A 27052-nucleotide genomic window follows, 5' to 3' on the forward strand; every position below is an offset into this window, starting at 1 on the left:
GCGTTTCCTTGATAGCAGGTTTTTTGATCAGTCATGCTGTAGGTTGTTTGTGTGCACGGCGGCCTGGAAAACGAGGACGCCGAGGTCATGTTTTCAGTGTCGCTCGCTTGTTTTTCTTTGGGGGCTTTTAAAAACCTGAGGGGAGTTTACACTGCGGCTGCAACGAGAGATGTAAATGTGGCAGTTGGACTGTATAAAAGCCGGCTCGTCCACCGCAAATAAACGGCCTGCATTCGAAATGAGCGAGTTAGCGAAAGAAAGTGCGATGCTTGAGGTAAACGCACGAAGCCAAACCTGTGATTTCAATCATAATACTCGTATTATCACACAGCCACTCATTTGATGTTGTAGTTCTGTAGTGTTGGGAGGTTCTTCTCACATATTTTATGCTCGTGCTGATTTATTCTAATGACTCGTAATGAGCTCACTTGAGGAGGCCAACATCTGTGGGAAAGCTTTGCTAACAGATAGTTATACAAATATAGAATACATGCAACATGTAAGCATTTCTGAGCTAGCTTTGATCCAGTTAAATAGAGTTTAGGTCTTTAGGTTTTGGAGCATTTTCATTCCAATGACGTGTGAGCCGCTGTCTAAAGGTCATGTATGATCCTTGGTTATTTACTGGGTCTATGACTTATTCATGAGATGGCCACTTATCCCCATTTGCATCCACATATAGGACCAAGGCAATGCCACTTAAATACCACCCTAATTCGGGACTATTAAGCAAAGTGGTTAATCACAGCAGTGCGTAACCTTGTGAACCGACCTGCTCCACAATCACTCGCCTCATTAATTGCCCGCTTGTCCTCGCTCACTTTAAAACTGCGCCATCTAGCGGTCGCTCGGCCGAAAGCGACCTCGGAGCGCTTCTGCTTCCGAGCAATTTATTAAATTATTTATTGCATTTTTTTGGGAAAGGAGGGGGGGGGGGGGGGTGTCACAGTGAGAAGCGAAGTGCCAGCACAGAGCAGGGACATCAGTAGCTGCGCGGCACGGAGCGCACTCTCACTCGCTGCGCCGATTGAAGTTGAGCGCGACGCGCTGATGACCTGCGATCGTCCTCCGGGGGAGAGCTGTGCATCTGACCGGCTTAACGAGCGTCAGCTCCCATCTCCTCACCACTGATCATTTGTTGCTGCCTTGGCTCCGCGGTCCGACTCTCCGAAGGCTGCGTTTGGACCCGGCGCGCTGACGGATACAGACGGACTCCGAGGACCACAGGTGAATTGCGCTGCATCCGCGCGTCCGTGCGCGGATGCGGCTTTTTTTTTTTTTTTAAGTCATGCATGTTGAGCCTAAATTGCCCGAACACTGGCTTCGCGTCAACTTTGTGGGTGGACGTCGAAACTGGCCGCTGCGAGCATTTCGCCAACATCTCCCTCAGCCTGTTACAGTAAAGCGAGCTCGGCCGCGAATTAAACTGCATTTGCCACACACACAAAAAAAGCCACAGTCCACGCAGTGAAACTAACGCAGACGGTTTAAACCTGCGTCGAACAGGCTGCTGCACCTGTAGAGGCTTCATGCACATGTAGGTCCGCTGTGAGTGAACTGTGCTGGCATTTTGACGTGAATTGGAGAGAGTGGGCTGGAAGGAGTAACGGGCTGTGTCTGCTTTACAACACTTCCAGATGCAGCACCCAGTGATCACAGCCTCTAACAGCACAGCAGGCGGCTCAGACTCTCACAATACACCGGACTGAGATTTCAGTGTCCAGCAAATAGGCGGTTGCCTAATAAAAGGGCAATGGAAACACAGTCTTCTCTATGAGCGCTTGCATTTGGGGATGATGTGATCCTTTGGTTTGATGCAACCTCTGATGGAAGATTTCACATTTGAATTCAAATGCCACTCCACCCATGGGTGTGTCAGACAACGTCTGCTCTCATCCTCATCGGCCTCATCCTCCTCCCCGTCGTCTTCCCCTGTTTCCTCAAAGATAATCCTCCCGCCGTCTCTGCTTCAGACTTCGTGTGTACCAGCAAATTCTCACCTTGTTCCTTCACATCATCTTAAGATTACATGACAGTTCTGCAAGGGCCGTTGGTTTTTGCGCGCATGTTTGGGCAAACTTTCCTTTGATTTGGGTCACTCGTAAGATTTACACTCAGAGGATAAAATTCAATTAGACAGCCCTGCAGCAATCTTTACTCACTGGCAGATGGCTTAATACTCTTGGATCCTGCCTTAGTGTCGCTTATTGCTCTAATTGGATTTCACCACTTCACACTGTTTATCTGTACAAAAACGAGGTTTTAAATGTGGCATCATTAATTCAATACTTTCCCGGCACTGTCAGATCCGAGCCCACTAGCCACCACTGTCTAAACATTTCATGTCTCGCCCCCCCGTGATCCGCTTTGTCATAAATTGAAGTAGAGCTCAGAGTAAATTGTTGCATTCTCCGTGTGCTGTCGATAGCATGTTGGGCTGTTGGAACATCGCGAGCAGGAGAATCAGTAATGTGCAATAAATGAAGTGCACACAGCAGCGAGGGCATATTGTGTGTCTGAATTAATTCTAGCCCTGAGGAGATGGATTTCCTCTCAATGACATCCAGTTTGGTTTCGCAGAGGGACATCGCAGGAGTTTATTCTCCAAGACAATGCAAATGCCTGTTTTGGCAGTGTAGGAGTGACACATCGCCAAAATCAGAAGGATGCACTGACTGCGACCGTATCACTCTCTCTGCTGTGCCACCATCGGGTTTAATTAATCTCATCCGATTCGCTTCATTATCAAACCAAAAGGTAATTAGAAATAGTCAAACAAACAAAAAACATTTTCATATTCCTGGAGATGAGAGCACTGGCTCCATCCATTTTGACATGTCTGTAAACCTCCCTGGAAGAAACCCATGTAAGCAACATCAAAGGGAACAGCAAGAGACAGGTGAACCGTAACCACCGTGCTTTATGTTATTGAAGCCTTGCCACTTTAATCCATATGAACCGCGCTGCTTTATGTGTCGTGGCAGAGTTGAAACGTAACTCTGAGCTCAGGTTGTTGTGTCAAGACGTATGGGCCTTATTCACTCCGCTGTGAAATGGAAACGACAATAATTTATGAGTCATAAATCAATGTGACGGTGAGCATCATTGAAGTGTGAACCGGCAGCCAGGACCGGTCCCTGCTTGATTAATCATTGTTTCTGCACCTCGGCGGTCAAACCAGCCGCGTGCGTTCAGCCGCGTGAGATGTAAACACAACTCTGGCCTTCGACGGCGCGAGGGATTTATGTCCACGGTGACGATAGTGACGGAGCCTGCTGCCGCCGAGCGCCGGGGCTGAGGTGGGGTCCGCTGTGTCGCGTGCAGGAAGCCACCGCTGCATTTAAATGTCGGTGCGAGGTGGAAACAGCATCAGCCCTCCAAAGTAAGAGCGCAGGGGCCCGTCTGGAATAAAAGGTGCAACGTCAAAAATGGGAGCGGAATAAGCAAAATGGAACGTTATCATTTTGAAAAGGTGCCGCTTACGTTTTCAGTTATCGGTCTGCAGAGAATTCAGCAACAGGAAAAGCAAGGTCAGGTTCCATGTTTAATCTGACCACTGTGGTTCAGTGAATTTGATCCAAAGATGTTGATTTGCATTTTTAAAGATGCTGTTGGGTTTCTGGCATAACTGCGTTGACAGTGCAGCCTTTAAAGGCAGAGAAAACCCTGGACACACGTAAAATTTAGTGGTCTACTGGTCACAGAACGCTCCCAGCATTAAGACACTGCCCGGCAATAATCATATATTTGTACTTGGCTTTACCCTGAACACAATGAGGCAACTGTGTAATATTAGCTTTGTTGTCTTTGTTGTAGTGTTTAGACCATGATTTGTCATAAACTGTTTAGCTGGGAACTCTAAGCTGAAATAAATGGTGTTGAAAGCCGTTCACAGACAAAGAATTGTACAGTATGTTACATAGAGACGTTACTCAGTGTGTGTTCAGGGGCTGGAGAGGATTTAACTCACACTGCAGAACAGTTTTTGTCAGCATCGTTCACAGAGAATAGAATCTCTCAAGCTGCCAGACCTCCAACTGAAGCCGTGCGGTAGTGAAAACAGATAATCAGAGCAAATTAACCCATTTATTATTGAATTAAATTGTTATTAAATTTAATAATGAATGAATAAATGTTTAATTATTGACGTGGTTTAAAAAATTCTAATTTGTAAGTTCTTGGGCTGTTAGAGATGAAGAATGGATGCAATCCCGGCACGGCTCCCTGAGGAGGAGCCGCTGGGATGGTGCTGTTGCCGTGTTGTGGAAGTTTCGGGGGAAGGCGTGTTTTCTCTGCTGCCGGGTTTCCAGCAGGGGTCCTCCTGCTGTTCGAGCCGTCAGGTCTGAGGGTTGAACTGATAGCTTTCCCATCCCCGCTGCCTCGCTCAGCAGTGGAGGAAACAGAGGAGCCCAGTTCTCTTACACTCTAACACAACCGTAGCTAAATGTTAACAACAGTATGTATATGCGAGGCCTGTGTTTCCCTCAGGGGGGTGTGTGTCAACCGGTTAGTGCCTTGTCATTCATTGTTTTTTGTATTAACGGCATCAAACAGTGAAAAGAAACAATTAAGAAAATCAATAAAGCCGCAATTTAGCAGCATTTTTAACAGTGAAGCAAAGTTGCGACCTTGGTTTTACCCAAGTTGTTAATGTGAATATTTTAACGCAGCTGGGTTTTTGTGGTTATGCTTCGTCCAGTACGTTTTTTTTAAACCACAACTATTGGAGCATTGCTAAATGTGCAATAATCCTGGATATCATCATGTTTCTTTTTTAATTGGCCACTTTTGGCGGGACATAGGTGCCACTTTATCACTTCTGGTAATTGCATGGTCCACTTGGAACCATGCAGAGTCCAGTCAGTGGTTGAAGCGATGTGAAGCTAAATCAGCCCTAAGCTCTGTGCAGCTCTAAAGGTGACAGGACGGAGCATAGCACGTTTTTTCTCTAATGTTTGCCTTTTTTGATAATTATTTGGAGCTTGCAAGTGTTAATTAGAGCGTGAGTCGTTTTCCACTTACAGAGATGATGTTTTTGCACAAAAGTGGGTGTTGGAATGTGCTAGAAGTGTGAATGAACTCAGTGATATCGGCTTATATGAAGTTCAGTGCGACGCGGACCGGCGGGTTTGTTTCAGGCTTAAGTGATCGGGGGGCGTTTCAGGTCACACCTGCACAGTTCACTTTAGAGTGTGGAGTCGCTTCCACTGCACCTGTGCTTCACGGGTGCCACATCCGGGTCTGATCCTCAGAGAACCCACGGAGCCGTGTCTGCAGTGACTTAAACAATAGGTGCCTATAGACTTGAATCATTTTTTCCCCGTTTGTCGCCATCGCAGTGTCGAACCCGGCGCTGCCCACTGTGCGAGCAGACACTGTGCTGCACAGTAAGTCGGTTCGCGGTTCGTGTTTCTCATTTCTGCCAGAATGTCTTTGCAAGCGTTCAAGATAGAGCAGTGGAGCAAGGAAACTGAATTCTCCGCAGGGCTGTGGGGCAAAGATAAATCCATGACCTTTCACCAAATGACTTACTGTACAGCACCGGCAACAATATAAACTCTGCGATCACTGGAACCTGAGCAGTGGTGAGAGACTCTGCCCAAAGACAGTCGGCAGGCGGGTCATTAAAACGTGACAATTATTATTTTTATTTAACATAAATCACTTTGGAAAGGAACGAGCGTGGCTCGAAACTGGGCTGTAAAATCCCATGACATTTGACACACATTATGCCGTGTGGCTGAGAATTAATTAGACAGACGTTTAGAAAAGACGTGATCTGTATTAAAGACACTGAGGCGCCGTTTAGATCCAATCAATGCTCCGATGCTGTTTAATTTGCAGACACTGAGCCTCACAAAGGTTTTTTTTTAAAATATTCATGGTTTGACATTATTCTATAATAACTGTTTACCATGAAAAGACCATATCAGTGGCGTCGTCTGCCTCTCATAACCTCCTGCACCATCCTGCATATTCATATGAACTGTATTTAACACTGTTAAGTACTAGTTACTAAAACAGCCATAGATTAATAGAAACATCATACAGTAATGAGCAGGATGTTACTCAGTCTGGCATCAGTGTAATGAACTAGCGGGAGTTAATCTGCTTTGTGTTGAGGATTAGCAGAATATTGGCCTCGTCTGTGTTTAATAGTTATTACGGCCGTGACTGGATGTACAGCAGGTAACTACTCAAGGTTTCCCAGGGCAACGAGAGTCTGTAGTATTCAACATGTGATGCACACGCTACTAGATTAGCTACAGTGTGTGTTATTGTAATGAGGGGTGTGTTACGATGTATTACAGTGGGGTTCACTCATGTTTGAATGTTCCCTGGTCAACAGTGGCACTCGGGAATAGTATATATCAGTTGGTTATGCATCTATTTTTCTGATTTTTGCTCACAGCGGGAAAAGTATAGCTATGTCTGCAGCCGCTATTTCTTAAGATCCTGCGGTGCCATAGCCGGTCTGTGTCCATTTGACATCCAGCCTAAGGGGCCACCCTGAGCCGAGTCTGATGGAGAGCACAGCAGCAGCTCTGTCTGTGTGACAGCTCGTAACAGCTGTTAAGGTGGAGAGGTGAGTCTGAAAAAAAAGCCAAATGAGGTCATTTTACTAATGAGGCTCGGGCGCGTCTGCCTCTTACTCTCCCCCTCAGCTGCTGCAGCGTTATCGGTATGCACCTCGTTCTGCTTCCTCTCAGTTCCACAGCAGCTCCAAGGATTCCGCCTCGAACGCAGCAATTCAGCTAAAACACTCCTAAAATACCTCTGGTGTGCCAGCAGTCAATTTCAGCCTTTTTGCCTCGGAATGGATCAGAATTCATGAATAGCAAAATGAATTAAAATACTGTGTAGGGGGAGACATTAGCTCCATTGATTGAGTCACATACGGTTACAATGTGGCTGTTTGTCCCAGTGTGATCTCAGCTCTGCATGTGTTTTATACGATATACCAAATTAATTGCATTCACTGAGGTTGACAAATGAATTGACACACAGGCACAGACGTCACAGTAAAATGTGGAGTCAGTACGGAGTCGTCTCACATTCCAAAGCGAACTCTGACTGCAGCCTGTTAGACGGAGCCCCGCGCTGACGCCAAGCACTGGGTGTGAGGGAAATGAATGGAAGTAGGCCACGGGGCTCAGCCAAGCAACAGCACACGTTTGAATTCCGTGACTTCAAGTTAAGCAAGCGGCAAAAACAAAAACATAGACTTTGCAGCTTGTTTAAAATGTGCACACTCTGCAACGCTCGCAGTCGACTGCGGGATTTCACCTGACTTGACTTTAGCTCCGCGGCGACTCGTCACATTGCTGAAATCTGTGGATCGGGATTAAAAAAACACCACCGGCGTGACTCGGATGAGTTTATGAAGAAAGTTTTGATGCAGCTCTTTGTGAAAAAAGAAGCAGCTCTGACTTTTATTTTGAAATTGATATGGCTGCTGGAGTTATGTTCCATTATAGAATCAATTTCTCCTTTTGTACAGTTGGTTGTGATTCACTTGAAAAAAAAAAAAAAGCAGTCATTGATCTGGATTCTTTGTTCCGTGAGAGGAGCAGGAGCTTCAGAGCAGTAGATTCAGGATCTTCTTTGGCCATTTCCTCTTATTCCTGTCGCCGCCGGCATCAATTGATGCAAGGAAATGTTGCCCTATCGATTTTCTAACACGGCTTTATGAATAGTCCCCGTCCTGACGGTCCAATTCACCGATCCCGCGGGCTCGCATCGCACTCAGCGGGATGGTTGCCGGACACGGTGGAACGGCGCTCCGGAGTTGTCGGAGTCTCTCCAGCTGTTCCACGGGCTAAAACGAGAGCAAAGCTGCACCTGGGAGGAAATGTGACAAAATACTAAGCACATAACCCCAGTTTAATTTTCTCTTTCCAGATGGACTGGCTCACACCTGAGATGTGAAGCGTGTTATGCGAGCCAAGGTGTTTTCCCACCTTGCTGATGGTGGGGAGAGATGTTGCACTCCGTTGCCATGACGGCTGAAGTTTTCTTTGTTCTTGGCTTCCTGATGAGCCGCGCTCAGTGCAATCCCATCGCGACCCTGCCGCTGAGCCGCGAGCGTCTGGAGAGGGTGTTGGCCCAGGCCAAGGAGGACCAACACCCGGAGAAGCAGGCCCTCGAGGAGCCGCGGGGCTACGGCGCCAAGCCGCAACCGGGGGAAACCAATGCTTTGGGCGCCAACCGGACCGCTGTGAGCCGCGGCGGGCCGAGCATCAACTCCCAGACGCGGGGATCTAAGGGCGCGAAGGCCCCGGAGCTTTGGAGCGAGCAGGACAGCGCCAACCGGATAGACGAGGGCCCCACCAGCGACGTCGCCCTCTCCCTGGACGCCATCGACGAGTACGCCTACCCGGACTACCGGGGCAAGGGCTGCATGGACGAGAGCGGCTTCGTGTTCGCCATCGGCGACCAGTTCACCCCGGGCCCCTCCACCTGCCCCTGCCTCTGCACCGACGAGGGCCCCCTGTGCTCCAAGCCCGACTGTCCCAAGGTGCACCCGCGCTGCATCAAGGTGGACACCAGCCAGTGCTGCCCCCAGTGCAAGGAGAAGAAGAACTACTGCGAGTTCCGCGGCAAGGCCTACGCCTCGCTGGAGGAGTTCAAGGTGAGCGCGTCGACGGTTCGCTCATTTCTGACACGCTAGGACTTGAGAGAAGTGCTGACGACGCACGCGGCGGTAACAAGGCTTCGTCCACAGAAACTAGTTACCTTGCCTCACAGCGTGCAGGCAGGCAGGCGGATTTATAATGGCAAAGGTCAGCACTTGTCTTTGACTTACGCCATCGGAATATCACCGGGGGCAGAATTTAGATAGCAGCTTCAGCAGAGGGTTTCTGTATCGGCGCTGCTCCAGTCGTAGCGATGCTAGGCCTCTGCCGAGCGCGTCGCTGCATGTGGGCGTTTACTGCGCGAGGAGATACGGGCGACGCGCTCCGGCGGCGGCTTCAACGCTTTATCACTCAGGACTCCATCGAACGCACGAGCGGCCGAGGCCTCGCGCTACGTCGGCGAGCGTCTCGGCAGGAGGTCGAGGCTAATGTGGGGATTTTATTCCTCCGAGTTGCCGCGTTAGTGGCGCCTGCGTATGGTGAACGCTGGGGTTTAGCGAGTGGTGACATCAGCCTTTGTGGCGACGCTGTGAAACGGCGCAACAGGCAACGTTTTATGCTTGATTGCTAAGTTCTGGGGCTGTGCTCCAAGAGCCGCCGAGCTCCGCTTTTCACAGCCGGAGGGCCACGCGGAGGCGCGGGCCGCCGCAATCGGCAGCAGCGCCGCCAGAATTAACCTCTGCTCCCCTTTGTTAAGGCTGAAGGTGCGCGGCGCCTTGTGAGCAGCTGCGACGCGCAGCCTTTCGCAGGAAACGCAGGAGCCGAACGCAGCGCGGACCGTCGCGGGCGCCGCGGGCGTCGCGGGCGTCGCGCTACGTGCACGAGCGCCAGGATAATGGAGTCTCTTCAAACCCCTCGCACGCACACAGACAATTGGAAGCATGTTTCTTTTGTTTCCTTGTCTTATTGATTTTTCCATATCCCCTGATTGGATAGTGAAGTGCAATTCTCGACTCAGTTCTCCCTAAAATGAAGCATTCATTGGCAATAACGTTGAGAGGGATGAGACTTCCCTATAGATGTGGCTCTGTGACGCTGAACGCACCCACGGCCTTAAACCAGGCAGACACATGTCAGTGTGTGTGTGTGTGTGTGTGTGTGTGTGTGTGTGTGTGTGTCCTTGCGGTTACATCAGAGTGGGGCCCAAAATCCTTTTTCTTCTACCAAAGTGGGGCCCTCACTTGTGGGGCCCTTTGGCTTGGCTTAACAACTTTAAAGGCCTTTGAGGGTCAAGATGTGATTTTTGGGCTGTGGTTAGAATTGAGGTTTGGTTCAGATTAGAGCAAAGGTTAGACGTCTGCCTTTAGTTGTTGTGGTTAGGGTAAGGGTGGGGCTAGGGAAGGCATTATGTCAATGGTGGGGCCCCTTTTTATAACCGCAAGGATGTGTGTGTGTGTGTGTGTGTGTGTGTGTGTGTGTGTGTGTGTGTGTGTGTGTGTGTGTGTGTGTGTGTGTGTGTGTGTGTGTGTGCAGCTGTGGAGACAGACAGAAACAAACAAACATAAAACAATAAACCAGAGACAAAGAAAAAAAATTAATTAGGAGCTGCTGTTTGTCTGCGTGTGTACCTGTGTGTGAAGGTGTTAATTACTATTCCTCCTCTGCGTTCCAGGTGTCTCCGTGTGAGAAGTGCCGGTGTGAGCCAAGCGGCGAGGTGTTGTGTTCGGTGGCAGCCTGCCCACAGACCGAGTGCGTGGACCCGGAGTACGAGCCGGATCAGTGCTGCCCCATCTGCAAGAGCGGTGAGTGGAGGCCCTTCTGCTCAAGAGCACCTCGGCAGAAGTCAAGAGGGCAAAGTGGCGCGGCGCTCGTTTCTCGCCGAAGCCGCGCTGCAGCGTTTGCCGTCTTATCGCTCTGTGGCATATTTAAAACGGAATCCCGTCTTGTTGTTGTGTAAAACACTGGCTTTGATGCCATTTTTTTAATCTTGCCGTCACAATTAGCGGGTTTATCTGCCGGAGCCTGTTGGCGGCTGCTGTCTGCTGCAGAGATATGAGCCAGCGTGCTCTCGCTGCCAGGGCTCATGCCTCCGCGATCCCGTTGGTTGGAGAGCTTTGACCTGTCTGAGGAGGAATCCTGCAGCTCACAGTCGATTATCCCAAGTTGTTCCGGATGATTCCGGACAGCACGTCCCAGATTATGTCCCCCTTGTTTTCCTGCCGCGACTCTAATGCAACGTGGCAGTGTCAGCGACATTGCTTCCTTCAGCAAAAAGAGTGATGACTTGCGATATGTATCTCCAACTTGGAGCCTTCGCGGCGCACGCTGGCTGCTACAAAGGAGAGCCAGCGATCTGATTTACTGTATTAAACAACAGCTCCGCCAAAACTGCTGCTGTCATTTTTTGTTGTTTTTTTTGCTGAAGCTTCTACAAATTACTGCCGCAACTTAAAACAACAAACACAAGAGAGGGGCGACAGTTGAACAGGATTGAATCAGCAAAGCATTTACAAGCTAAACTCAGCTGCCATCCGTCAAGCTGCTTATAATTACACCTGAATATTTGGATAATTAATCCCTCATTTGCATGTAATGACTCTTTGTAACCAGCTATCAATCAGGGGCTGTCCCCCTTTAAATGAATGGCCCGTCTTGCATCTTTCGGAGATAACGAGATTAAAACATTAGCAGTCACACGGCGTTACGCCCTTTGTTAATATTTGCTTGCAGTGAGCTCGGGGAATACGTGGTGGTCCTTTGTTGCCATTTTTTTTGCTGTTCACCCACTTTTTGTGTATGCACATATTGATGAAGCTGAGCATGCTTTGTGCAGAGTTTCGGGCAGAGCTCCATATTTTCCCTGTGGATGCCCTCTGGATTTGCTGGGTTGCGTTCGGAGGCCCATCAGTCAAGGAGACGGGTGCGCGTGCTGTACAGCGGATGCGGTCCAGCGTGCGCGTACGAGAGCGTGTGCCCGCGTTCCAGAGCGCCACCAAATCCACGGGCGCGTTGAGCCGACGAGGATCTGTTCTGAGATGGCATCAGCCGCCATTAGCATAGGATTACCACATCTTACCATGCAGTAAACACAGCCGAGTTACCTGACCACGACTAACGCCGTCGCACTCCGGGCCGCGGCTACTTGAATTCTTATTTGCATGAGGCCGCTGAGAGGCTGCGGCGACGGGACGCCGCACGCGTCTCACTCATTAAGCTCGGCGCGCCGCTCATCACCAGGAGTGGGCACCAGCGTCCTGTAAACAGACGGCGGCGGGTCTGAAGGTCTGAAGTCAGAGAGGGTGCAAGTGTCCTCGAAGAAATGCACCAACGATATAGAGTCAAATGAGACTCCATATCTGAGCAACTTAAAATAGCTTCGTTGTGGAATCTGCAGCACAGTGGGTCCATTCATTTAAAATGAGCTCGAATCTAAAAGTGAATACATGAACACAGCTAATGATGATATCAGGTTTAACAACACTGCTTTTTTTGGCTCGGTGCCTCTGGTTAACTTTTATTTCTGTTCATGTCGTGGCCTTTGCTGTTTTTATTGTGATTGTTTGTACTTTTCTGGAATAATCTGCCTCCCATTGATTCCATGAACGTGAACTCGCTGTAGCGCCCTTTAGTGAGCGTCTCCGCTCACATTACTCCCTTCCACACACACACCTGCATGGCACCGCGGCTATAATTAGGAGTGCGCCTCTACATTGTTGGGCGACCTCTGTCAGCGCAGTGTGACTCTTTTTTAGCGTAATCTAGAGGAGCGCTGTGGTATTTATGAAGATGCAGCGATCGCCTTGGGCAGCGTTTATGCCTCATTGGTGCAGCAATCAGGCTGCCGTGTTCCTAACGCCGCAGCAGGTGAGATATGTTAAAAATAAAAAGATTTTAATATCCGTGCTAGTCATTAGGACTTCATTTTTAATATTCAACGTCTCCCGCTGGTGTTGTCACATATTCGGGATAACTGTGAACATTCGAGTTCACACTGTTAATTAAGCAGAGCTGAGTCGCACGCGTGTGTGTTTAGCAGCCTTTTTTATTGGAGGGGAATGTTTGTGTTGCGTGTGATGGACTGGAGCGGCGACTGGCACCGTGTAAACACGGGCTGAAAAGACGCGTTGGGTGGCGGCGGGTTTGTGTCAGACTCACCTTCCACCTGTGGGGGGACATTGAGATTTCTGTCAGAGAATGATCCATCAAAGACAAGACGCTTTGAAGCCTTAACTGTCACATGCTTTCATTTGCATCTGCAGTTAATTTCACGCAAGGCTTGATGCCACAATGTATGTATAATAAACAACGTGTTCAAAAATGAACTGCACATGGGAAATCTTATTAAATAATTGCAAGATATATTAAGCAGAAGTAATCGGGAGTAAATGAGTCATCACTCTTAATGACACCATTGATCTTCCTTCAGCTTGCATCAATGTCAACAACGCTACACATTGGATTTCACTTTGTATTTTATTCATGGTACTTCTTCGCCTGCTTTTACAGACACTGCGATTTGCACCATGAAGATCATTGATTGTCAGCTCAGAGCTTGCCGTCGTTGATCATCGCAGGCCTCAGTGGCAGACGGTGCGGCCGCTGCCGTAGCTCCGTGATGAAACAAGGATGATGCAAAAACGTTAGCGGCGGCGGCCGTCGGAGGGGCTCCTCCCTTGGCCCCCGTTGTTTGCCTCGTCTACAGATGTTGTTTAAGGCTCAGGCAGATGTTGGGACCTCGTCGGGAACGCCGGTGCATCCGAGGTGTCACATCAAAGCTCGTCTCATTAACGAGCAAGCGGGAGGAATGCTCATCCAGATGTGAAGTGCCTCCAAAAAGTAAAGAGAACCCTGTCAAAGGGTTTGACAGTGTGTAAATAAAAGCCAAAAAAAGCGAGGTGAGAGATTAAAACATCAAATCTGTTCAAAGAGAAATTATGAGCTTTGGTTTGTGATTCGCCAATCCTGTCTACAGCCTCTTTATTTCAGATAACAGCCCTTCACCTCTTTACCATTTTCCTCACTATTGATATAAATCACAATGAAGTATTTCAATGTTTGATAACTTCAATTATGCACGGGCATTATCTTGGCCTTTTTAGGCATGCAGAATCAATGCTTATGGCAGAGCACCCTGTCTCAGATGTGTTATTCAGCCTGTATGAGAGCAGACACTTGGGGAAGAGCCAGGGGAGGAAGATGAAAGTGAGAGGTATCGCTAACATCCACCCCAGACAGTTGTTCATGAATATCAAAGAACAGCTGTGAATGGAGGCAGGTTCTCATCATTTTTACTCATTATGTTAAGATAGTGAAACACATTGCAATTAAATGCGCTCTTACCCCCCTAAAGTTTGTGGCCACCGTCTATTTGCCGCCATTACGTTTAATTAATTGATCCACTGATTGATGCAAAGAAGATCAATAGAATCAGAATCACAAGAGAAGGTGCTTTATTTCCTGCGGTGACTTGTTCTCCTGTTTTTAACATACGCGTAAAGGACGTTTTCGAGCTTTCACTCTTCTGCAGCTTCTGCTCCCTCCTTTTAGTCAAACACACAAAAAAAAGCCATGAAGAAGCCTCTCTCCTCAACACCTCAGCCACTGCTCCCTCCCTCTTGTCCTTTGCTCTCGCGGGGTATTGCCTTGGCAACGCATGAGGAAACAAGTGGTGCTCTTAAAGACTCAGACATTAGGGTCAACACTAATCTGGGGGGGGTGATAAACAGTCTGAACCAGAGCCAAAATCACTCCAGACAAGGCAACATGAGACACGGTGGCCCGGTTGCCAAGACGGATGGAGGCTCGTTTAAATTAAGAGAGGCATGATTCATGGACAGGGTTTTTTTAATGGAACACATAAAAAAGTCTTTCTTACACACACATGCCCCCCCCCCATCTCATCTCTCTGACCACACAGATGAGAAGCAGCGTAGCGGCCGTCGCTAACGCTCCTGTAACCTCCCGTTCGCCGCGCGCTGCTCCTCTTAGTTACTGTTGCCAGCCTGTCAAGCCTCCCGCATGCGCCGCATGTAGATAAAAGGCAACCGACGACAAAGACGTTGGATTCGCGGCGCTGCTGTAGCTGGTCGACCCCAGACGACTCGGCACAAAGATGCACGCGCTGAATGGTCCAGGGCTGAACAGTGAACACATGCTTTTTTTTTATTTCAGCCCCACTTAAACATAAAGCTATGAAAGCTGTTGCATTTGAAAGCAGCCTCACATTACGGCTGCGTGTACAGTAATCAGCCCATTAGCCAGACGGGCTAGCGGCTGTTTATACTGGAGCCATGCACCGAGCCACCGCTTACATCTTACATCAACTGACAAACAAACCAACTGCACACATGCTAATCACTCTCATTAGAGCTCAGCAAACACGCTCAGGTGCTGGTTGAGTCCAATTATTGCTGATCTTTTAATAACTAGAAGTACAATTATTGCTTCTTTTTTTAAAAAATGTTGAGTTAATTCTTTAGCAAGGAAACGCGAACCGTGATTAAGTTGTTAATTGTGTAAATGGATTTTATTCTCATTTTGGCTGCAAAAAGGAAAGTAGGACAATTTGCACCATGTAGGTAATTTTTTGAAAAGTTTCTTTTTTCTATTTTTCGGCTTTTGGTTTAATTTTTTACAACACCCCATTATTTTGTTATCTAAAGGTAATTTTCCACCACTGGACTTCTTAGTTATGATAACAACAGGGAAAGGTCGCGCTAATGAAGGTAATTGTAACTCATGCCCTTTGTTAGAGTATTTCTGAGTCACTGGTTGCTTTTCAGCTTCGTCCGCCTTGTTAGGTGTTATTTTCTCATTTTGAGCCTGAATACAATTTGATGTAAATGTCACTTCCAAATGCACGTTACACAATAGAGACAGAGAAATGGACAAAAAGTGGCCAAAAAAGATGTTCCCGACCCGACGTCGCAGCGCGTATATGCTGTTTATGAAGCTTAATTAAGCGAAGCTCCTCCAGGAAAGTCTGTCACCTGGACCCTGCTGTGCCGACTGGGGGGGGGGGGGTTGTGGCTGCGTCCCTGTGAAGGGCATCAGCTATGACAGCCGTGCTACTTGTGTGCATTCAGTGGATTATTTGTGGGCACGGCGGCCGGAGACAACACACGTGTGTGCAAACAAACGCTCACACGAAGCGGCACCTCCATTAAACTCGCCGTCGCCATTCCTCGTACTTAGCGCACGCAGCGTTTCTGTGCTTCACAAAGCAAGGGCTGTTTTTCATTCCCACATTTATAATGCAGACGTACGAACTCAGGAAGTGCATTAAGATGAGTGATTTCCACATTTCCTCCGTTTCCATTACCTCATAATGGGGCTCTGCGGGTTTTTAACATTTTTGAATTACAGTACGGGGCGAGACAGTCGGGACTGGTCTTACTCTGCCTGTCCATTATCTGCTACGGAGCCAAAAGCTGCAGGTGCTAATGGCCGTCTTCTTCTTCACAAGCCGCCCCGTGCCAACTTCCAACGCTCTGCACTCACAGTCCGGGGCCAACTGTTCGTGCACACGCGCGGTCCGCCTGGGTGTCGCTGTGAAGCCATCAAAGATCGCTTTCAGTCACCGGGAGCGACGGAGAGACAAGGTTATATTATATTAATGAAGTAATGACAAAAAGGTGGGTTTGATATGAATGGCACAATAATAGGGTGACAGGATGAGTAAGCACAGCGGTGTCGTATTCATGCATTAATTAACACACGCGAGTGTCGCGCAGACGTGAACGACTATCTCTCAGGCTCGGTTTAATCCCGGCTCAAGGAGGAAGTGCCTTTGATTTATTCTGTGAAGGTGCACATTTTTCTCTGCTAGCGTATCCCTGACATATGCGTCTTTTATTTGAGACGCTGTGTTCTAAATGCTGCTAATGATGATGAATCAGTAGCGACAGCAGCCCGGGCCACAGGATGAGTTGTTATTCAGATAGGGTGGGTGTGTGTTCATCTGAAGACTTATAAATGTGTTAGGCTTGACATTTTGACAGGCCTCGGCAAACTGTTCGCGGTGATTGATGTGCCAGCGCACTCCTTCTGGGTGCCGGCGTCCAATGAGCGGCGGTGGCTGCAGCTGAAAGCCTCCCCGTTTATCTGCATCTTAATTATACAACAGAGCGGCTCAAGACCTTGTTAGTCTAAGGGAAATAGCCATTGTTATGCTATACCTGATGCGGCGGAAGCAATTCCCTCAGTGTTTATATTTTGCCGTGCGGCTGGTGAGATAATGGATGATTTATGAACACTTTTTTTCCCCTCCAGCCCCCGGGTTGAGGACAGAGGCACGTTTCCGCCAGACAAAGCGCCCGGCATCGCGTGCGGCACAAAAGGAGCCGTAGGTGATGCATGGAGGACCTTTACGGCTGCTGCTGCTGCTGCTGCTGCATGTAGATCCTTGTGCAGACGGAAGCGGCGACATAAGCCGGGCTCAAGTGTCAGTTAATATGTTTGCTACCTGCAGGACTCGGTTCTTAACAACTACTACCTAACATCAAAATTTCCATTAGTGAGAACCAATTTCCTCCCAAAATATAAAAAAACCTCCCCGTCCCTTGGGGTGCACTTCAGCTCTATATTAAAGCACTGCAAAACAGTGCCTAATTTGATTTTTATGCACAATTCCCAGTCTGTGCATTCTAGCCATGATGTTATGTACGAGAGGAGTGAGCATCAGCAGGATTTATGCTTTGCTGGTGGTGGAGCCAGTCTAAAGAGGAGGAGGAGGAGGGAAATATATATGCCTTATGTGTCCAGCTAAGATTTAATGAAGCAGCCTGAATAATGATAAAGGAAGAGAGTGAATGAAAATGCCCCCCTACATGAACCATGAGTGGTCGTTCAGTGGTCTGAAGAGCATAGTAATAATGGCCAGTGGAGGAGCTAGTTTCATAAGTAGCTGGAAAAACCAATTGATGATTCATGGCAGATTTGGGGGAAATGTCAGAAATAATAAATTCCACCTTTAAAGAGACCCGGGCGAAAAGTCACATCTGTTATGATAAATATAATAAGCTTCATTTTAAAAATGACCACTGACACCAGCAAATCTTGATGCCTGCGCGTGTGTTATTTCTCTCTTTCTTTTTTTTTTTTTTATTCAGCGCCCTCTTATATTCCCATAAGCAGAACACTATTTTGGGAAACAATCAATGAGAGCCCAGATGTGAGAGCGCATTTTCCACTGAGTGAAGCGAAATGAAGGGCAGCGCGTTTGGTCTCCTGTGTCCGTCCTCTTTTTCTTTTCTGACTGATTGCGTGCGAGTTCAAACGTATGTACAAACAAGACGACGCGCGCGGCTCCATACGGGCGCGCTGCAAGTATCGCCTCTGAAAGCAAGAGTGAGACGCGACAGTAAGTGCCCTACTTTTACAAACCAAGCAGCAGCGCGATCCCTGCCCTTTCATTGCCTATTGTATTAATTTCAAGATTTAATGGCCCTGTTAATTAGATGCAGATGTGGGAAACGTTCCGAGCGTTCAGTGAATGCGAAATCAAAATGTCTGCCGTCCTCGGGGTCAGGGTCAACGCGCCCACTCGCGCTCCTGCACTTATCGGAGCAAGCATCGACTGGCTTTCCGTGTTGTTTTTGACCCGTGTCCCGACTAATAACGACCTCAATTAGTTTAGAAATGTGAAATCTGGAATCCTTGGGAATGGCACAAAGACATGTGGCTTTGAAAGTCACGTAGCTTAAAGTGTGCTTTACATATTGAACTGTGTCCTTGCTGATCCCAGCAGCAGAAAACGCATTACACACGAGTGGCGGTCTAATAACGCGGGAAGGCGCTTCCTTTTACTCCGGTATATGCATGACTTGAGTCTGCGCCCACTGAGCGTCTGAACCATTGAACATTAACTGATGGTGAAGTCGAGTTTCCCTTCACGGGCTTTGATTGACGTCTCCTGTCTCCAGGGCCCAACTGCTACGCGGACACGTCGGTGATCCCGGCGGGTCGAGAGGTCAAGATCGACGAGTGCACGATCTGCTACTGCACCTACGAGGAGGGCACGTGGCAGATCGAGCGCCAGGCCACCTGCAGCAAGAACGAGTGCCAGCGGACCTAGAGACGAGCACGGGGGGCGGGGCTTACTGGCGCGCGCCACCACCGGCCGGTCCGCGCGGGAACCCTTCGGACGTCAGGGTTGGACGGCAGCCTCCAGCATTTCAGCATTTCTACAGTAGTTACTCCTGGATTATTAAAAAAAGGCTTTTATGGAAGTTTATAATCCTCACACAGAATATCTATTTATCTATGTATTAAAATTATTTATGAATATATACAAATATAGAGGTGATAAATGCTGAACTAGTGACTATTTTTTATAGCCTCTGTATTTTAATAAGTAATGTATTGGACCTGCGGTCAATTCATCAACAGAATGTATAGAACACACGCAGCGGTCTTTGGAGGCGGCGCGTGGAGTCGCCTGACAGACCCTGACACCAGACCCTCTACCACCAAAGTGCAGACACCGTACGCGTGAGATATTCCGTTTGATGGCTGAGGATGCGCCGATGCGACGGTCAAGTGCGGATCAAAAACCGACACGAGACGGAGGAAGACTCAAGAGTACTTGACTGTTCCCTGCTTTCTTTTTTTGTCGGATGTTCAAATGTGTTTTGATTTCAAAGTGCTTTTTTTGTATTTTTCTCGGTACCGTGTTCATGTTTGAAATAAATGCCAATCTGTGCTCTGCCAACGCTCTTGGAAAATGGTACTTTTCAGCTGTACATGTAGTCGTTCGCGTTGAGCCTCTGCTGAACGGATGAGGTCTCGCGCCTGCTGCCTTCCAGGTGAATAGACGCTGAAGTGACTCATCAAACGGAGCCGCGATTGAACGAGTAAACTCCGATTCCCCCCCGAGAATAAGTGATTAGGCATTTCCGCTACAGTGCATCTCGCGCGCGCGTTGAATGTGACAAGCCTGAACAAATCCGCCCGTTTACAAGTGAACATTTTTCCTGCTTTTGAAGTGTTTGTCAGAAAGCAACAGGTAAATATTTAATGGCTTATGAAAAACGGAACATTAGGTTATTTAGTAAGACTGCAATTTCATTTCCAATAGCCGGAAGCGTCACAATATAAACTTTCAATTTTAATGGAAGTTGAAAGCGAGACCCTCTGCTCTGCATGTGGAATTTCCACTTCATTACTAAAGGTCAGACCGGACACGGCGGCGCCACTGATCCCAGGCTGCTCCCAACGCGCAGGAACCGAGCGGTCACGTGATCTGCCCCGCGTTCGCCTTCATTCATCTGCGTCCTCCACGATTTAATCACGGCGGTGATAAATAATTAACGTGGAGGTTACGGCCACTCAAAGGGGGCCTGTGATGAATGGCCGCAGATGCTGTGCTGCTTTGTCTCCCTCTTTACAGTAGCGGCCCTTTGTGCCGTCCGTCTACGTGCCGGCCACTCTGCCAAAGTCTTTGATCGAGGCGTTGCCAGACAACGACGCCGCGTCTCCAGCAGCGAGACGTGCCTGTCAGCCGGTCGGCGGGATCGCGGTAAATAAGCCTAAATGCGTGTACATGCTACGTGACGAGCTTCATTGTGAGCAGCGGGCGCGGATCCATTAAGCCTCTCTGGTCAGACGCCGACTGTGACTGGAGGAGTCCTGTGCTCGTGCATGCAAGTGGTTCATGCACGTGGTGTTTTCTTCACTTTTATGTGCCTCGTTTTACCCAAAGGGTTATTCTATTTAAAGACATTACTGCTGCATCGCCTCTATATTTTACAAGATAATACTTCGGTAAGACTCAGTTTACCTGCAGTGTCTCCATCTGAGACCTAATGACTCTGACTGGGTCGTTATCTGTCACCCACATCTCACTCTGTCCAGTTCATTAACATTCACAATTGGTTTTAGATGGGTTCATAAGCCAGCAGTTATTCAGGATCGTAATCAGAAACAAGGCTTCCCTTTTTTATTTCTAAACTCCTTCAAAGACAGGCCATTAATTGGACACATCTGTTGGTGAAAACCATTTGAGATTACTGGAGTCCTCCCACTGCTGCAACTATGCAATTAGACTTCTGGCCTGTTATGGACAAAGCATGGCACCGCACTAAAATGAGATGTGTTCATATTACAGGAGGTGATGAAATTCATTATTCATTTAAAGCAATCAGCCCGCTCTGCTATTTGAACAAGTTATGAGGTTTTTGGTCTAGAAAGGAAAAGTAAAATGTTTCATCCGCATTGGTTTATGATAAAAGTCATGTAGCAACCCAGAAACAGGAGCGCGAGGAAGAAGAATTTAAAAACACTCCATCGTCTGCATGTTTTGGGCTGAAGTGTCAGAAAGCATTTTGGGGAAGAGATTAGGATAATACCTTATGACCCTGGGGCTCCCTCACCAGACTGTATGACTGACACTGTGCTTAATAAATCTCAGGTGTCAAAGTGTAAAATACAATATTTGACTAATCTTTACTGAAATGTTAAAAAACATCAAAGCATCTGATGCCTGTGTTTCAATTAAGTCACATCCAAGCATTTAAACAGGTGCTGTACAGTAGAGACTGGGTTATGAAGCACATTATGAGCTGTTCTGTAAAATGTGTGTTTGCTCCATGTGAGGGTTTACAAACAGTCTGTGCCTCCTAGCATACAGGATGTGCTCCTGAAACTCCCCAGATGAATGTTTGGCCTCCAACAAAGCCTTCGAGGGCTAAGCTGCAGGACTTCAACCGCCTTCAGGTAGCAAACAAATAACACTCACTGTATGTTTTCCTCCAAACGTCAGGCAGGACGCTGCTCTCACGTTTTCATGTTTGATTTGTTTCTCAGCCTCTAATGAAAATGAATTTGTTTGGCTCACACACTAGTGGATGACACAGAGATAATTATTGTGATTTTAAGCAGGATGATAAAGGTATTTTATGCACTTTGACACTGTGATACAATAATAAGCCTCTTCTTATTATTTTTATTACACTACGCTACATTGTAACACAGAATAGAACAAAAGTAAAACTCCAGATGCTAAAGTTCAGCATTTCATTGAGGCTTTAGATCAAACCACTTCAGTGCAACCTCAATTTAAAGTTTGGAAAGCGCTGGTTTACTTTCATGATTTCCCTCACAGGATTGTGAGCCTGAGTCCTTTTTTTGAAATGCATTAAAAGCCCTGGGAGACAAAGAATCCACAGAGGTGAAAATGTTCCCATAAGATCCACATGAGCCCACAAGGCGGGGGAAATAAGCAGGGGCACACATTTCAGTTTGCCTTCCTGCATCAATAACCAGCGTTAGCTTGGATAAAAAGGTTGCTACATGAACAATTCATGTTCCCATTACACTGTAATCATCTACCTTCTCTCTCATTAGAAAAATAATTATGTAGAGTTTTAGTTTTTGTAGCACATTCATATTTGAAATGGAGGCGATGACAGCGGAAACTTATGAATATTTAATGTCACATTTTGCAGCGTTTATTAAAATTTCTGAGGGAGCAATAAGCTTTTAACTGGAATCACTTTAAATAAAAGAAAGCCTTGTTATCTGTAAGTGCATTTAGACTTCCTGCTTAATATGAGACTGTTATCAACAGAGTGGTTCATTAGCAGATTTACGACTCTTCTTTGAATTTCTCGCTGTGAGAACGCAGGCGAAACCGAGGCCCCCTCTTCCAGCGGCGGCGGCGGCGGCGGCGGCTCCGCTCCCCCAAATACCACTGTTCTCAACGTTAATTTCAGTGGACAGCTGCTAAATGCTGGTAAAAATGCTTTGAGGATTCTATTTGCACCTTCAGAAATGATTTTCTAAGCGCATCGCCTTAAATCCATTAAATCCAGCTTTGGATCTCCTGACAGTTCCGCGAGTCGCCCTCCGAGCCACATGTAACATTCCTGTGTGATTGTGACGCCCCTTGATCAGACTGAGTGAATCACTTCATGATTGAGCGTCTGAATCCTCAGAGTCTGGGATCTGAAATTGCCCTTTATGGATTTGGTATTATATCTCCAGCGCTGCTCCTCTGCCATTAGCCAGACGTTTCCATCTCCCCCCACGGCCGAATGTCTTCCCCCCACATGAGTGAGACACACTGTTGAATTGTCTTCTCTGTCACACGTCCGCGGAGCACATCTCCCTCAGTGACAGATATGATTCTATTAACCACATTAGGCATCACCAGGACAGGATATGAGGAGCCAATACGCGTTTAGCTCGGCTTTGTATCAGTGCATATCAAAGCCGGGGCGAATCAAATCCCCCTATTTGCAGTAAATGGCACAGGTTAGATAGGCGAGCGCGGGTTCAGTCTGCTCTCATCCATCACAGGCTGTTATAGGCCAGGTAGGTGAGTGATAACGCTTAGAGCCCGGTGGAGGACAGCTTTTCAACATTTCATCCACAACAGGCAGCCCACGTCAATGTGACCTGCTTGCAGAGCACTCCTCGGTGGAGGAGGGTGGGGGGGGGGGGGGGGGGGGGGGGGGGGGGTTGTTTAATTCAGCGGAGCGCCGCCGAGCCGCTCGCATCTACATAAGTTGTTGTCAGACTGGAGATAGTATTGTGGATTGTTAGGTTATCATGAAAGAAGCAGCTTTTTTGTCTCCACCCCTGCAGAATACCAAGCGTCGGCGTCTGCGGCTCCGCGTGCGTCCTCCGGGCGCCGTGGTTTCATTTGGCGCGGCCCTCGTGTGGTAATGCATCATCCAGGTCTCCGTCCGCACCGCGCGAACGCCCCGCGACCGTCCTGACCGGCGGCTCGCGCGTGGCCACCGACTCCCCCCCCCACAGGATGTTTTGGGCATGAAAACAACACAAGGATGTCAGAGCTCGGCGCACGAGCCTGCGGTGTTAGAGCGATTGGCTCCCCTGAGTTACACACGGGCAGGAAGGGCTTCATATGAGCAACATAAACAAACATGTTTATAGTGTGTAAAATCAGACGCTGGCTGAGATCAGTCGAGGTGATTTACTGGTCTGATTCAAGAAATCAACAAAACAGACGAATAGTGGGGTCGTGTAAATAGCATGTTTTTGAGGGTGGACATCAGCTTTGAGCTAAAGATGCTCATTAGAGTAGAATAACACAAGTCTGGGCGCCGCCTGACCTTGGACGCTTGCTTCATACCCAGCAGCACGACTTAAACGTCTTCCTTCATGATCCTACGCAGCCGAAGCAGCACCAGCGTTGAGAGAGGCCACTGTTCGACCAGCATTCATTCACCATGTCCTGAACATTATTGGCCAATCAGCTCACGAGGAGGCCAGTTCAGCAGCAGCCATCTTGGTTATTAAATTAAATTACCATATAATTAAGAGTAATCCACCTTAATCGAATATTTAAGTAAAGTTTTCAATGCTTCCCATTAATTAATGATTTGCTTTAGGTTTTATGAATAGTGCAAATGTTTGGTACATTGTTCCTTGAAGGCATCGTTTTTTGTTTTCATCTTGTATTTCAACAAGATTGTCCTTCCAACAGAGCAAACATTGTCTAGACGGACTGCGAGGCTCCTTGATAGGTTTGAGTCAGAAAAACAAGAAGGGCCGGTAATTTGACTTTTGGCAGGAAGTAAGGAAACAATCTAGGTGAGCAGCACGGAGCCGCTTTAATGCTGGAAGCCAAGGTCTTCAGAGACAAGTCCACCTCCCTGAGCAACAGAGAAAGTCCATTACCCTCAGCGTTCCTTAGCCTAATGCCTTGTCTTATTCCTAATTGAAAGTCCGAGGTGTGCTACTGCGCTCACATCAGACGCAGCAGTGAAGTGGCGTCCCGCTTTTTTACACACACAACCCAAAATACACGCGTAGAAGTAGAAGCGATGTCTGTCCTGCAGTCACATCCCTGCGAGATGAGCTTAAGTGCCCCCTCATCACTACTGTCCTTCATGAAGTGGATGTTAGGTAACGCTGCAGAAAGTGCTCGCGGTGCTTTTCAAACAGGTGAGCAAGCTTTAGGTGTAGTGAAGTTTCCATCTCAAATCTGACCCTTGAACAATGAATTATTTACTGTAGGCTACTGTACAGGGAGGTTTCAACCACTGCTTTTAGTCCTTGCTGCTTATGATTAAGCATCTAAAGTCAAACTGACGCTAAAGTATTTTTTTTTTGTAAATATAATATTTGTCCCCAAAGACATTTTGAAATCTGGTGTCACTTGTATTATTTGCTTAGAAAGCTGAAAATCTCTTTGCAACCAATAAGAGAATTAAAATGATTACTATTTGCATGACAGTCAACAACTGCATGCGCTGTCACGTACAGTCATTTTATTTTGCTCCTTATTCCATTCATTGCATCTAACGAGCCGTGTTTTTATGTTTCTCTGCATTCCAGCTGACTCAGGTTAAAATCGTTTGTCTGGTTTATTCTAAATAAACATTAGTCATGGGCCTGTTTACATGGCTGTTGCTTATTCCTGGGCGTAACTGATGTGTTTATCTGAGGATGATTATGTTGCCATGTCATACTTAATAACTGTCTGCTTGTGAAGGCTCATGGGTGTCTGTCGTCGTAAACGATATTAATTACTCTAGAGACAACGGGACCTGAGTGAGTGACTCAGCGACGCCAGACACTTTCTTTCCCACCTGTTCGGTCCCGTGCAGCCGTCATCCCGCCTCGCTCCTGATTTACAGCTGTTTAGCTGCTGTAGTCAACACATCCGTCCCTGAAAGTGACATTGGACAATGCACCCCCCCCCCCCCCCCCCCCCCCCTCGGGCAATGTTAACATTAAGCATCCCCCTCATGCAGCATCACGATAGCCCCGAGGCTGCTGCGTGGGGGCCGTGTGTGTGTGAGAACCTCCATATTAAAAGCATTATAAAGAGCAGATTTTTAACTCCCACCTCCCCTCATGAAAAATGTACAGTGGCATATTCATTACTTCACTGAGCTAACTGACTGTGACAAGCGGAGAGCTGCAGCGACCGAGGGCAGGAAAGCAGCACTACAATAAAGCCTTTGGCCACTCTCTGAGGACACGCCCCCCCCCCCACACACACACACACATACACACACCCATTGCTTCATCTGTGCACTTTGTTTGGATTTTTCCACATGGTCGGGGGTGTCGCACACAGCGTGAAGCGGACTTCTCCGGTTTGCCCTGTCATCCAATGCACGCTGGTCATCAGGCAGCGATCAATTCCCTGTGATGAACGTGACCTGTGAGCTATGACTTATGGGCCGCGCGCTACCAATATATTCATGTGTTTTCTTCAGCTGGACACATCTGGACATGATGACACATAGCATCAGATGTAGTTTATTCCCTACAGTATATAGAGTGTGCATGTATGTAGACATGACCCACTTCCTGCTTAAAGCCCTGCAGGTATTTTATGGCACCTAATAAATCGGAGCTTTATATAGAACTAACAATAATATCTGTCAGTCATCCGCCCTAAACATCTGGAGAATTCCGGTCTGTGGTGAAGCATGGGCTCTGTCTGCATTCCTCTCCGTTCTTGGATGACCCCAGCGCGCCCCCCCGGCGCTGCCCGGTCCCGAGGCGACGTCCCGGGTCACCCTCAGCCGCAGTCGTCTGATTAACAAGCACAACGCCGTGCCCCCGAGCGGCATCGGCCCGCGTCGTCTACCGTCGCCTCCTTTTGACGACCCCGTGAGCCGAGCAGCGGCAGCATCAGCAGCCGACGCCTTTTTCATCCGGAGCAACAGCTTCTCTCGTCGAACGCGGCTTGTGCAAATTAGCGGCTGCCGCGCTGTAGCACTGGGCCCGGAACCATGGGTGAGATGTGAGACTTAAATAATTTCTGAGACTGTGGAGGAGTCTAGAGAATGGCAGACAAGCTGACTAATAACACAGGATTCAGTAACAAGGACTGCTACGATGGTAATGACTCCTCACTCCAGAAATATCTGATTCCCTGCAAAAAAATAGTAATATCAGTCCTGGGCTGGTATTGAAATTCCTGCAACAACACAAAAGCCTTAAATAATTGGGATACAAAGCAGTGGGGGAATAAAACATTGTGTACAGAGGAGTTTCTGATAGGGGAATAATTAATGGTGTCCAAATGCGATAAATCATGTGAACCTCAGGACCCACATAACCTCATTGGTTACAAACGCATAAATATACCACCAGCTCTCGTGAGACTGACGCAACCAGCGGTGTGGGTTCTGTGCGGAGAACGCGTTCTGTCTGCGGGAGGCCCCGCCGGAGCGGAGCGCGCGCCAGTGTCATCCGTGCTCTCGTTTCATGGAAGAACATTGTGTGTGGGAGTCGGGCACAGTCACCACTCAGTTATCAGAATATCTCTAATTAGACTATTTTTAACACATCCTTTTCAACAGCTCTTGGGTGTTTACATTCGCTAATGAAAGCCCGAGTAAGGAGCCATCTATCAGCAGGCATCACCATCACCGCCGCTGACACGTTCACATGAACTCTCTCTCTCTCTCTCTCTCTCTCTCTCTCTCTCTCTCTCTCTCTCTCTCTCTCTCTCTCTCTCTCTCTCTCCAGACCAGCGCCACGCGGCC

The 27052-nt window shown here is 47.9% G+C and overlaps 1 protein-coding gene and 1 long non-coding RNA gene across 4 annotated transcripts; both read left to right on the top strand.

Annotated features, from left to right (window-relative positions):
* The first annotated feature begins 943 nt into the window (after positions 1-943).
* vwc2 (von Willebrand factor C domain containing 2) lies at positions 944-19287 on the top strand. Of its 3 annotated transcripts, none has more exons than XM_055502552.1 (5): positions 944-1227; positions 6413-6586; positions 7903-8632; positions 10249-10378; positions 18500-19287. In XM_055502552.1, exons 3-5 carry the CDS (start codon positions 7982-7984, stop codon positions 18649-18651), a joined length of 933 nt encoding a protein of 310 aa, XP_055358527.1. In that variant the 5' UTR covers positions 944-1227; positions 6413-6586; positions 7903-7981; the 3' UTR covers positions 18652-19287. The 3 variants fall into 3 exon arrangements, 2 of the variants coding, with proteins under 2 accessions (XP_055358527.1, XP_028982990.1); XR_008692586.1 differs by lacking the exon at positions 6413-6586 and having other exon boundaries at positions 945-1227; positions 18500-18765; positions 18966-19287; XM_029127157.3 differs by lacking the exon at positions 6413-6586 and having other exon boundaries at positions 945-1227.
* Positions 10386-17700, top strand: LOC129603040 (uncharacterized). The gene is made up of 2 exons (XR_008692587.1): positions 10386-16210; positions 16848-17700. It is a non-coding gene; the product is annotated as an uncharacterized LOC129603040 (long non-coding RNA).
* Positions 19288-27052: the final 7765 nt, after the last annotated feature.

This window comes from Betta splendens, chromosome 15, assembly GCF_900634795.4.
Source record: "Betta splendens chromosome 15, fBetSpl5.4, whole genome shotgun sequence".
In the NCBI taxonomy this organism is placed as follows: Eukaryota; Metazoa; Chordata; class Actinopteri; order Anabantiformes; family Osphronemidae; genus Betta; species Betta splendens.